Source organism: Aulonocara sp. 'chitande type north' Nkhata Bay, linkage group LG5 (assembly GCF_057382095.1).
Source record: "Aulonocara sp. 'chitande type north' Nkhata Bay isolate Kocher_YH1m ecotype deep benthic linkage group LG5, A_spYH_male_GT1.1, whole genome shotgun sequence".
Lineage (NCBI taxonomy): Eukaryota > Metazoa > Chordata > Actinopteri > Cichliformes > Cichlidae > Aulonocara > Aulonocara sp. 'chitande type north' Nkhata Bay.
Genome location: NC_141348.1, coordinates 41942738 through 41955521, shown reverse-complemented (window position 1 = coordinate 41955521; position 12784 = coordinate 41942738). Strand labels below are relative to the sequence as shown.

General features: G+C 40.6%; 1 protein-coding gene across 2 annotated transcripts in view; it reads right to left on the bottom strand.

The window, feature by feature from the left end:
• Positions 1 to 1113: 1113 nt before the first annotated feature.
• Positions 1114 to 12784, bottom strand: part of LOC147331380 (angiopoietin-4-like) — a 70346-nt gene continuing 58675 nt past the window's right edge. Inside the window, exons 4-10 of one of the 2 annotated variants that reach the window (XM_086293657.1) lie at positions 9180 to 9264; positions 8652 to 8799; positions 8454 to 8566; positions 8007 to 8108; positions 7748 to 7914; positions 6881 to 7014; positions 1114 to 3927 (exon numbers count right to left, since the gene is read on the bottom strand). In XM_086293657.1, coding sequence (XP_086149783.1) covers positions 3767 to 3927; positions 6881 to 7014; positions 7748 to 7914; positions 8007 to 8108; positions 8454 to 8566; positions 8652 to 8799; positions 9180 to 9264 — 910 coding nt within the window. In that variant the 3' untranslated portion in view covers positions 1114 to 3766. The remainder of the gene's footprint in view (positions 3928 to 6880; positions 7015 to 7747; positions 7915 to 8006; positions 8109 to 8453; positions 8567 to 8651; positions 8800 to 9179; positions 9265 to 12784) is intronic. The other variant, XM_086293658.1, reaches the window with a different exon arrangement.

Sequence of the window (12784 nt, the reverse complement as noted above, 5' to 3'; positions counted from 1 at the left end):
ACTCCTGCCTCAAACCACCACAAATTCGTAGTAACTGAATTTAATGAAGCATTAAACATTCTTGTAGTTTGTGTGATAACATGTTCAAATGTTTTTAAAAAGTAAAATGTGTCATATATGTGTCATAAAAAAGTTAACTGATTAGTTCATATATATATATAGATATATATATCTATATATATATGTTAGAATCATCTCCTGAATACCAAATACCAAAGACACGGGATTGAATTTTCTCACCCACCCACACAACCTAGAACAAATCTAAAACTGATACGAAAGCTGTAATGAAATTCTTGACAGACGCCTCTTTCCAAGCTCTGTTTTAGTTAGTGTCAGTTACTTATGGTTTAATGTAAAACTTGTTACGTGTGTGTGTGTGTGTGTGTGTGTGTGTGTTTGCACGGTCTGACAGATGAGAAGAATGACATCAGTGTTTCTCAGACGTTTTCTGGCGTGCCTCCCCCATCAGAAGCCAAAAATGTTCACGCCCCCACACTCCTACAACATTTTTCCTTTATTTATTAAAAACATGACCCAAGTTGACTTTTAATTACAAAAATGTCAACCTGCTAGCATTAAAACATGTGTTTATTTTCTGAACATAAGTTATATAATTACATTTTAAGCTTGATTTATCATCCTGTGCTGAATCTCTGCTCTCGTGTGTCTGCGTTGCTCTGCTGATGTTGGACTCTGATGAATTTTAAACGGCGTGAAAAGTAGAGAACTTCAGAACTGACTGAGTTTACGCTCGTGTTTAAATGATTATTACACACGTTTACTTTGGCAGACTGATAGCTGTTGCAATTAGCACATTACCACTGTGAGCCCATTAGATCTCATTCAGCAGAGACATTATCCTTGTGTTAATCAATATGATGTTTTCACTGCATGTTACCACCAAGTGGACCATAGATGCTGCAGTTCACGCAGCTACAATGTATCAACTGCACAATTTTAATGGAGCCTCAGTTTCACTGCATGTTATCTGGTTGCCCGGCTGCAGGGGCCCACAGATTGAAAGCGCCTTCATGAGACGGAAAATGAGAAATTCACAACCAGAAATCATAAAATCATATCTTGTAAATCATTTATTGTTTGTATGAGAGCGATGGGAATTTTGTTTTTTTGTGCAGTAATGAAGAGCAGAGACCAACAAGAGACAAAAAAACAATATTGTTCGTATTAGGAAGATAATTATAGCAACAATACTTTGCTTCAGAATCTGGTAAATCACTGGCGTGTAGATCACTTTCACTGAATTCTTTTCTTTGCTCATCGTTCAAAACAAAAACAGCTGAAAAAGGTTGATCTGCGTTTTGTTTGCCTCCTTTCTTCCTGTAAAGTTCTTTAAGTGTTGACATATGCAAACATGCGATTACTTATTCATGAAAAAACTCAATCTGCTTGCCATTATTTCTTGACCAATAATGAAAACCAGAGCGTTCAGGGTCTCTCCAGCTGCGTGCCTCTGCATGATTCTCTATTTATGATGCACAAGCTTCAATCAACACTGTGCACGGTAAGTAGAATCTGAGATGTGCTGATTCGGCATCTAAGACGTCCCACAATTACGTCCAGGCTCACACGAGGACCCAGGATGGACCGTCCACCACCGCCCAAAGGAGGTGAGTGGGAAGAAAATCACCTTCTCCTGCTGGACATCATCCGCTGTGGCTCCTGATGTTGTTCCAGCTAATCAGATCAATCCTCAACGTGACTCTCAGGTTTCATCAGTTTGATCTGATTCATGTTCTGGCAGTCACACCAGCTTTAGCGTCCACGTTTATAAAATTGTTGATAAACATGTGGAAACGCTGGCTTCCTTTAAAAACAGTCCAAGTAAAAGTGGGTTGTGAAAGCCAACTCCACTCTTTGCTCAGTCACATATCTCTCAGTATTAAGCTGTCCGTGTAATAAACTCCAATATCCTCACTGCTTGTTTTCTCGCCTTATATTAACGTTTTCTTAAACATAGACGTTTTCTGTAGAAAGACTCGCAGCAACAGAAATCGCAGGACAAACTCATAGAGGTCATTCAGTCCTTACAACAAAAACAAGGTTGTAAATATTTTTTGCTAACTCACCTTTTCAGTATTTGGAGGCTTGCAGGCTGCTGTGGCTGCGAGCTGTCATAGAGCTGCTGCTCAGAGTCGCTGCATCATGTTTGCCATCCTGCTCCCTGTTGGAGCAGTTTTGATCTGACAATTATCTGACTAATAGCCTGGCGTGCTGTGTGGTGCAGGCTGTCCAAAAAGTTTGCGCTCCAGTTTTGATGAGTGAAATTCTAGTATTTGAATAGTGTGTTAGCAATTTGCAGGGATCTGTTTGAGAGATGAAGCTCCTCACCAAGATTTCCAGGAATTGGTAACTCAGAACGCCACCCTTTTATCCAAGTATGGCCACTTCTGGCTGCAAGAGCCCAATATGGCAGGGACCAAAACACTAGCGCTGAGGTTTCACAATCACACTACAAAAATGATGGGTTTGTATAATTTGCTGCCCTGTGTACCATCTGGAAAGTACATTTTCAGAAATCTGCAGTCTCTCCAGTCTTTTGATATCTGTTAACAAACAATCACTGTCTGTGAAATATCTGGTTTGTTGATTAACATGTTGCAGTGCTTCCACATGGCACATGTAATGCAATTGCTCACCAAAGACCAAAAACCAGCCAATCACTCAAACCTCTTTTCCATTGTTGTGCTGGTGCAGACTGTCCTCATCTCAACAGATCTGAGAAGCAGACGTTGGGTCCATGGGAAGGTGATATGGCAGCCAGAGGCCGTAGCACCTCCCATAGACACGGACATCAGCTATCTAAATCTTGTCTGTGTTTCGGTGCCGGTCATAGATAGTGGCACTATAAACACACTGATAACATCAAAGAGAATCTCGTATTCCCTCCTAAAAAAGTAGGTGAATACCTTCATGCTAGCCACAGATTTCAATTCAGATTTGTGGATAATATTATTTATTCCTATTTACAGTCTTTATTAGACAGTGACAGTTTAATGGGGGCAGCCCAGGCTACAGTAGCGAACTCATCCTTCAGTAGAAACGATGCCTGTTCTACCAGGTGAGCTATGAGGGTCCACATTCATGCCTTTTACCATTAAACACATTCTCAAATGTCATATAGGAAAGTACCGTGAAGCTGCCAGTATGCTCCAGCTCTGGAAACCCCTCAGTCACCCTTTCTGTACCAGCCGGGGTGGAGTGACTGAGTACCACAGAGTGTACCTTTTCCAACCCAAAAGCAACAATCCAACCCACGTCTCAAGCGACTGGCTGGCTGTGTGGGTGAACACTTTTGGCACTTCTCATGTGTACAAACCAGCACAACCATTTTAATAGCTTCCAGCACAGACTGGCTGAAAATGTGTGTCGTTATCATCATATTTAAAGGACAATCACATTTCAAGCAGACGAGATATGTTCTTACATGATCCATCCCTTATTTTCCTGAATATGATCCTTGGTTATGAAAACAAGTCCAGGAGACATGTAACAAACAAGGTCCTCACGAGTCACATGACTTTAACCATTATTGTTTTAAAGTCACTATTTCCTCAGTTCAGGGCTGTACCATATCATATCCAAGAGGTGTTTTAGGGTTGTACCATGATGGTGGTGAAGGTGGGAGCCATTGTTTTGAAGCTTTGCTATCATTAGGATGGTATTTCGGAGGAGTTGAAGGTCGATACCGCTGTGGTATTTAAGCTCCGTTGGATCAAACCATTGTGGAGGGTGAAAGGTGCCTTTAAAAGTCGTAGGGTCGTACCATCATGGAGGTGGCGCGCAGAGAGTAGCTGGGACCTTTGAAGTGGTGCCACTTGATGCCGTTAAGCTTCCTGATGTTATGGCCGATGGAGTAGTACACACCATTTAGGTTGGAGAAACCGCAGGCATCAAACCACCAACCTGATGGAGGCAAGAGGGAGTGAGAAACAAAAGCCAACTAATAACACTAATGCAGTAATAAAACAAGCAGACTGCAGTGGTACAATTTTACTTTAGGAGCACTTGAAGCATATTTTGAATGGAGGAGTGACAGCTAATGTGAACCTGCCAGATGTTTTTATTTAGGTCCAATTAGAGAAAACAACTCAACATTATTTCAACAATGTTTACTAATATTTTTATAATGAACTGTGGGTCTTTAATCGTTTCAAGTAAAATAAAGTTTGTATTAAAAAAAATAAATTAAAATTTTTTTTTAAAAAGTTGTTTTCAAAAAAGTGCTCAACTTAAAATAATGAAAAAGTGTAGTTTGATTTTCCCTTTTCTTATTTTTCCTTAACTACCTCTCATGTGTGAACCAAGTCACATTTAAATCCCTCGTCTCACGTCTCGTCTCCTCCTTTGAGTTTTCTGAATAAAGCATTTGATTGGCGTAGTGGCATCACGTGGGGTGAGTTTCAAAGCGTCTATCGACTACATGCATTGACTACCATAAAGACAAAGATGAAGGCTGCAAACATTAAAACAACATGAGCATAAAAACAAGAAAAGTTCTGCTTTGAAAAACAGAAATGATCTGTGAAAATCTACTAACAGGTAAAGAACGGCGTCTCATCCACTGTGATTGGGTCCCCGGACCTACGCTCCCAAAGTGCTCATTAATTCTTTATAGCATTACAGAGCACGTTTGTGACGAGTTACCATAAATATGTAACCCATGTTTTCAAATGTCAGTTTCTTTGATTGACAGGTGTGCTGGTTGTCGCAACTCTGCTAGTTTGCTGCTTGTTAGGTTGTGTCTTGTTGTGCAGTTAGCTGCACTAATAGATGGTTAAAGAAGTTTGAGCTTTGTTTGTTTCTTTGTTTTTTAGCACTTATTAATGGAGTGCATTTATACAGCGCTTTTTTAGGCACCCAAAGCGCTTTACAATACCACTATTCATTCACTCTCGCATTCACACACTGGTGGAGGCAGCTACAGGTGTAGCCACAGCTGCCCTGGGGCAGACTGACAGAAGCGAGGCTGCCATATCGCACCACCGACCCCTCTGGCCAACACCAGTAGGCAGTAGGGTAAAGTGTCTTGCTCAAGGACACAACGACCAGGACAGAGACAGCAGGGGGATCGAACTGGCAACCTTCCGGTTACAGATGAGCTTCCCAATCCCCTGAGCAGATATTAGCAGATATCTGTATTTTTGTGATGCACCCATAAAGTTTTTGAAAGCAGCTTGCTAACTGAGCTTGCCAATAAATATGTTCACACACATAAATGTTCACCACAATATTGAAGTGCCACTTGAGTCAGTGTCACTGACTCACGGGTGCCCTCTGCTGCCCTAAAGCCAATTTGCACTTAATTTCTATTGAAAGGGAAGAATAGAAAGTAGAACAGTTCCCTGCATTGATTTTGGTCAAAGTTTTAAAGAGTCTAGAAACCAGTGAGTGATGTCACTGTGGCTGCCGTCTTTGATATACAGCTAGTGCTTTTTGAGTGAGTGGCATGTCCTCTCTGATATTTGTTTAGTACTGAGAATGTCATTCTGAAATAATCACACAAGACTCATATCTGTAGAGTTTCCTCAGTACAGGACACAGAACAGGACACATTTCTGTTTAAGCTCCATTTAGATTTATAATTATGTTTGTTCTAAGCCTGCACACAATTAGAAATGTTTGACAAACATAAAAAGTTTTTAACAGTGACTATAAAAGCAATAAAATGTCAGCAGGGGGACCCACTGGGATCTGTTTCTCAGTTTTGTAAATAAGTGACACGTGTCCGAAAATAATACTTTAATTCCTGATCTCAGGATGTTTTTTTTTCTTTTAGAAAGTTTATATTATTTCCATATTTGGGGGTCATTTTCAAAGTCTGACTGAAATTTCTCCGTGAGAGAAAACTGTAGCTGTACATGTTTCTGTTCTTCGTCTCTCTCCTTACTGTTACTCCCCTCGGTTTCTTATTTCGTCTGTGTCACTGTTTCTCTTTCACTCAGTAAATTGCTGTGATTTTAAATGACTCACTGTCTAATGGTGACCACTGGCGTCTTTTTCTCAAAGGACTTGACGTTTTGCCGAAACGATTAAGTTAATTCACAGCCAATCGAGGGGAGTCTAAAGAGCTGTTTGTCTTGGCGTTGGCGTGAGATGAAGGGTGGTGCAGTGAAAGATGATGGGGACAGATGTTTGAAAGAGCAGAACTTTGGGGGGAAACACTGCTAATTTTGATCTGCAAACAGCAAACAATGTATTTGTGAATCATCATGTGTGTTTTATTTGTTATGTCAGTAGTAAACGTTCAATAAATGTATCCAGTTGTTTCATGGTTTTCATGGTTTTAAGTCAAATTGTGTCTTTGCAACACACAGACTACATCCAAGAATGCTGAGGTGATTGTTGCGGTGATTTTGTGCTTTATAAATAAATTTGAACTGAACCTTATTATTTTTTAATTCAGGTGTTTTTAGCCCACGTGCTAAAGGTGTATAAAATCATGTACCTATGTATGCCTTTACAGACATTTGTGAAAGACGGGCTTGTTCTAAAGAGCTCACTGAAACATGCTCCATGGTTTCAAACATGGCTCCACGATCCTCCTAGGTCTTCCATGACCGGCTGTAAGTTGTGTTGTTAAGTGGAAGTGTTTACGAATCACAGGAACTCAGCCATGAAGTGTGAGAGCATGTAAAGTTTCAGAGCGGGGTCACAGAGTGCGTAAAAGGCCCCACGTTTATGGCCAAGCAGCTCCTATAGGTGGGATGACCCAGAACTTTTGTCCATGTAATGCATGCAGTGTTTCTATTTTCTCAAAAATATCTTAGTATCTCAACTTTATGGAGTATTTCCAATACATAATCTCGTTTATTTCATTTGTTTGCTTTAAACTGCTGACGAACAGAAAAGCTTCTACCTCCAGTGAGCATCATGGCACATTTGCAGTGTTCACAGTTGTCGTTGTCTTTGTCTCGGGTGCTGAAGCCGGACCCGTGGGTGGTCAGGCTGCTCTGCTTCCCTGCTGTGCCACTGTAACCTCTCAGATACAACCTGAGGGAGAGGAGACACACAGGAGGACAAGATCTGATGAAACAAACACTGATTTAATCTTTTCTTGTAGACAGGACGTATTTACAGTACATCTATGAGGCAGTTAATCCAGCGGATCACCATCTGGTGACTCTGTTTTTGGCAGGACCAAGTGTGTTGGTCCTTTATGGAATTCACTGAATTCTGACCACCCATGGGACCGGCTTTATGGAATTAATGGAATTCCATAAGGTGTTTTTATAAAGCTGTGTGAAAATCTTTCTGTTGCTCAACACAATCACAGACGAGTGCATCCACTTACTGAAGCATGCCAAAAACAGTTCCCCAAGCTGAGCTGCAGTGTTATCAGTTTTCATCAAATTAACAGCAATTTTCACAACTAATAAATTATAAAGTGTTTTTTTCCCCACAGACACTCTGAATAATGCAGCATCTCATTTCCTCAGCTGACAAGATCAACAATTTCAGGACATCATTTTTGGGGCTTATGAATCTGTGGTCTCACCATGTCATTAACAATTTAATTATAATTAATAGCAGGAAAATAAATCGCAGAGTTACAACACAGCAGTATTTCCAAAACAATCAATATTAGTCTGTTCAAGTTTGAATGTTATACACGCCTTCAGATGTAATCAGCAGCTTTTTATTTTCATTATTATAGTAAAAATAAACTCTAAAAACATTAAAGTAAAACACTGTCTGTGTGTGTGTGTTTGGACTGCGGTTGTACCTGTACTGCTGTCGCTCACTGGTCAGTGTAAATCGGTCATAGTGGGAGTGGGCGGAGTTTCCCTCCCAGTCCATCATCTCCACCCTCATAGAGTAGACACCTTGATTGGTCAGCAGGTGCAAAACTTCATTACCCATCCAGTACTCGCCCAACACGTCCCCAAAACCCTGCAGGGAGAATCATAAGAGGAGCACTCTTTACACTGATAACTCAAACTTTGGGACTGAGATAAATCCTGGTGACTGTGACACAAACGCACCATTTTGTACTCCCTCCAGCTCCTCTGGAAGTCCACGCTGCCATTAAACCGTCTCTGGAAGACTGTCCAGCCTCCACCACTCGTCTCCATGTCACAGTAAACCTTCAGGGGGAGAAACAGAAATGACTGATCATTAACTACCAATGATGATTTAAATTATATTAACTGTAACTATTAGAATCACATTATTCTAAATACAAAGACACTTGAATATAAAGACAGTTTCTCTTTCTGTTGAACATTTTGAGGTCATTTAAACATAATCGTTGAAGCTGATTTTTAAGGGCAGTTGTTAGCTAGCAGGAAACATGACAAAAAATGGGTTTGATAAGAAAACTCCTGTTAAAGTCATTTTATAAACATTTTAATGTACAAAAAAAAATTCTGACTTGCTGCCATTTGAGTCGCCCTTTGCAACACTGCACATGTTTGCTGTTGAGGCGTTACCTGCACAGGTTCAGTCCTGTTGCCGATGTAGATGTGATACAGGCCGCTCACATAGTGACCGGCCTTGTAAGCATCTGCACAGTCCCTCCACATCTGGCTCCTGGGAGGCGCTGCTACATCAAAACGCCAGAAGATTGTGAGAAATATAAATGTACTGTGTGAAAAATACTACATGTGTACCTGTGTGTGTGTGTGTACCTGTAGTACTAGCCACCATGTTAAGGAGCGTGTGGACAGACTCCATCAGCTGCGTCTGTTGTCTCTGCAGGGCGGTGTTGTTGGTGCTGGCGACTCTCAGCCGCCTCTCTAAAGACTCGATGGCCGCCATCTGAGTCCTGATGACGGACTGAGCCAGAAAAAAGTTTCACTGCTGTTTAAGCATTTTCTGCTTTTTGGTTCTACATCCCCACAGACTTGAAAATGTACTTTTTTGTTCTTTACTTTGACTTTTTACTTTTAATGATTTAACAGTTTTACAGATTTTAACATTTCTTGTAATGTTTGACTTTCCCTCACCAAGACAGCCCAGATTACAGCAGTGAAATCATCATCTACGTGCTTAAAACTCTATAATTAACATTTATCACTCAAGTTTAGAAGCTTGTGGTTTTTAAACCACTTGGGCTTACAAATATCACGTGAGGCAAAAATCCATGTTGATATTTGATTTCATAAACTTAAAAATGTTTCTGATGGTGATATATAAAATTACAAAGGTTTACTAACTTGAAGTCTATTCTTCTCCTGCCTCATGTCCTCCAGCTCTCCTCGCTGCTTAGACTCCAACATCTGAACTTTGCTCTCCAAATGACTGAAACAAAAGAAAAAAACAACTCAGCTCACAGCAGCACAGTTTTTGTTTCAGAGCTTTTTCCCATAAAGTAAACGAAAGAAACTGCAAAAATGCTTTGATTGCATAATTTACACAAGTCAAAGACAAAGTAGATCTTTGTGTTTTGATGATACAACCAACAAAGTTAATAAAATGCTCTGCTGTGAGTTTTCTGACTCATGTGTGTTATCAGCTCTATGCATGCTGTCTGCTTTTAACCAGGTTAGACGGCCGTGGCCCTAAAGTGCAAAACAAAGCAACAAAAAGAAAAACAGAAGAAAATCTCAGGAAATAAAACGAGACTTCACTTTAGACAAAAGTTTATTTTCTTTATTCTTGAATGAATAACAGTCTCAGTCATCCCGTCAGAGGACGAGAGTAATGGTGACGTTTTAATAGTTTTATCAAGAGTCATGTTGAACTGTGGTGATGGAGGGTTTTGGGTGATGCACAGGCTGAAAATCCTAACTGGGTTTGCATACAGAGTCCATCACTTCATGCTTCTCATTCTGCTCCTCTGCTATATTTTTTCTTATACGTTGCACTTAGATTTAAATTTTTCATATCTGGAAATGTGAATACAAAGACTTTCTGTTATAAACTCTGCTGTCACACTATTTTTTGTTGTACTAAGGAAAAATGAGACTCAGTAATATCATCACAACAGAAATAAGAAGCTTCCTTAAACATAAGAGATGCTGGTGTCCTTCGCTGCACGCGGTTTCGCAGTTTGCCTCACAGTTCAGATGTGAGTCAGTAATTGTTCTGTGATATTTGCAAGATTGCACAAATTCCACTGTCTGTATGAGTCTTTTAAAACCTGAGGACTAATATTATTTTTTGGGAGATCAAGTTTTTGTGCAGGTTGTTTTTTTCTTTCTTTTTCAGATGCAAAGAGAAAAGCTGCCTTTCTAGTGCTGCAGGCCTGGTGTTACACAAACACTTGTAAAGAAATAATGGAAAAGGGCCCAGGAGATTCCACACTTACAAAACCAAAATGTAAACTAGAAGGGTTCTGGAACAGCTCACTTTATTCAGTCACGATTTCTACCCTTGTAATAGTTTTACACGCATGCAAACAAGCAGCATAGGACAGAGGAAGAAATGAAGGCTTTCCTGAGAAATCCTAATTACATCCAAGTGAAGAGCAGGAGCAGCAAAATCTTGATAAAAACATTAAGGTGGTCTGAAAGACTATATTCTATTCTGTTTTTGATGGAGCGGAGTTTTTACCTCCCGAATTACTCCGTCTCATTAGCGAAGCTGCAGCAGCGAAATAAAGATTAATATTGCGACCATCATTTCTGGTGCCAGATCAGACTACAGTTCTCGTTATCTGTGCAGCTGAACCAGCAGTAGAGCTGCTGAAAATAGACTCCAGCCCACAGTTGGGTCAACAAAGTATGAGCCAAATGAATGAAACCCGATGAAGGAGTGGCAGGAGTTTCAGAGGGGAACGTGGGACACTCGAAGTGGCTGAACTTCTAGTTCAAACTCGCTAAGAGTGCGTTGGTCTGCAGGAGTCCAGTGGAAAAATGTTATCTTCTTTTAAATGTTTCTACAAATAAGCTCCATCTAAGTGACTTATGTGGTGAAAATATGCTGAATACACACTAACTGCTGGCAGCCATTATCAGAACACTTCTTTTAAATATAGTATTAAATAGCTGATGAGGAAGACTCAGACTTTGAAGGGTCAAAGTTTCTCCATGTGGATCCAACACCCATGCTCATGGTCTTACACTGTACATTAGTGTTGATCACGGCTGTTGGTTCCACCAAAGCCACCAAACAGCCAGGCAATAAAAATCCAACTGACCACTTCTCACTTCTGTCTTGATAAACACCTTTCTGGTGGCACTATGGGCTCAATCACTGCGTTGCAAGTCTTATTAGATGTAATATGATGTTCATTTTGCAAACGATGGTCCCAGTTAGTGTGGAGAAGGACGGGACACACGTTGTGATTGACAGACTGCATCCATGTGATCATGCAGTGGAGGGGTGGCCAACTCCAGGCCTCGAGTGCTGGTGTCCTCCAGATTTTAGATCTCACCCTGGGTCAACACACCTGAATCAAATGATTAGTTCATTACCAGGCCTCTGGAGAACGTCAAGAGATGTTGAGGTGGTGATTCAGCAATTTGAATTAGCTGTGTTGGATCAAGGATACATCTAAAACCTGCAGGACACCGGCCCTCGAGGCCTGGAGTTGCCCATCCCTGATGTAGTGTCTTTGTCAGATCCACGCCTCACTCATAACATCTGTTTTTTTAACAAAACACTCAGCTAAATGCTCCACAATAAGATTTCGTGTCTTTACCGTCAGAGATTAGCGTGTTAGCATGCTAAGTAGCCAACCATACAGTCTCTTGAGGCTGATTCAAAGGACCATTAATTCTGCAGTTTTTTAGATTTTAAGATTAAAAATTTGACACATAATGTCATTTAACATTGTTAATAATCTCTGTCTCTCTTCCACAGCGTGTCTTTATCCTGTCTTCCTTCTCTCACCCCAACCAATCACAGCAGATGGCCCCGCCCCTCCCTGAGCCTGGTTCTGCCAGAGGTTTCTTCCTGTTAAAAGGGTTTTTCCTTCCCACTGTCGCCAAAGTGGTATTTCATAGGGAGTCATATGATTGTTGGGTTTTTCTCTGTGTATTATTGGAGAGTCGACCTTACAATATAAAGCGCCTTGAGGCGACTGCTGCTGTGATTGGCACTGTATAAATAAAATAGAATAGAATTTAATTTAGTATACAGTAAACACTTATTTCTTACACACTTTCTACATAAATAAGTAAACTGATATCAAAAGATTTAGGCTTCAATACTCTGCTGTAGTTCTGTAATACGTGAATATGAATCTTACAACCACACGTCCACTTTCTGAGAGGTGTAGCTGACATAAGTCAGACGTGAACCACCATCATGCTGTATCATGCAGCTCGTTTACAGCGATGACTGATGTTATTCTACATTAGCAGGTGAGACTTTGGTCACATTAGGAGCTGAAACACGCTATCAGCTTCTGCTTCTGATCACTTCAACATGCTGACCCGCACATGAACGGGGAAACGCTAATGTGGTGTGGACTGATGGGGAGCCACTGATCGCTGTGGTTTGTGCAGCATGAGTGAAGTGGTGTTTGTGAATGTGTGTGTTAAAATGTGTGTGCAAAGTTTATGTACTCTTGTAGATTCAGACAGCTGTTTTACTGAGGTCTCAAAAGTATGCGAGCCAAAAATGTATTGTGTGGGTGTTTATGGTTTCAGGATTTCTAGAAGTCTCTACTCCTAGAAATCAGGAGCAATCGGGCACAAAAGACACAAAGACGTCAGTTTTGTTGACACAAACTTAGACACGGTTGCTAATAATGTGTTCAGTGATGCAATCTACTTTGGCTTCAGTTTGAAGATGAAGCTGGATAAAGTCCAACTTGGGACTTTAACAGATTTCAGATCTGTATCATGTCATCTGACATGTTATCAGCTCTTCT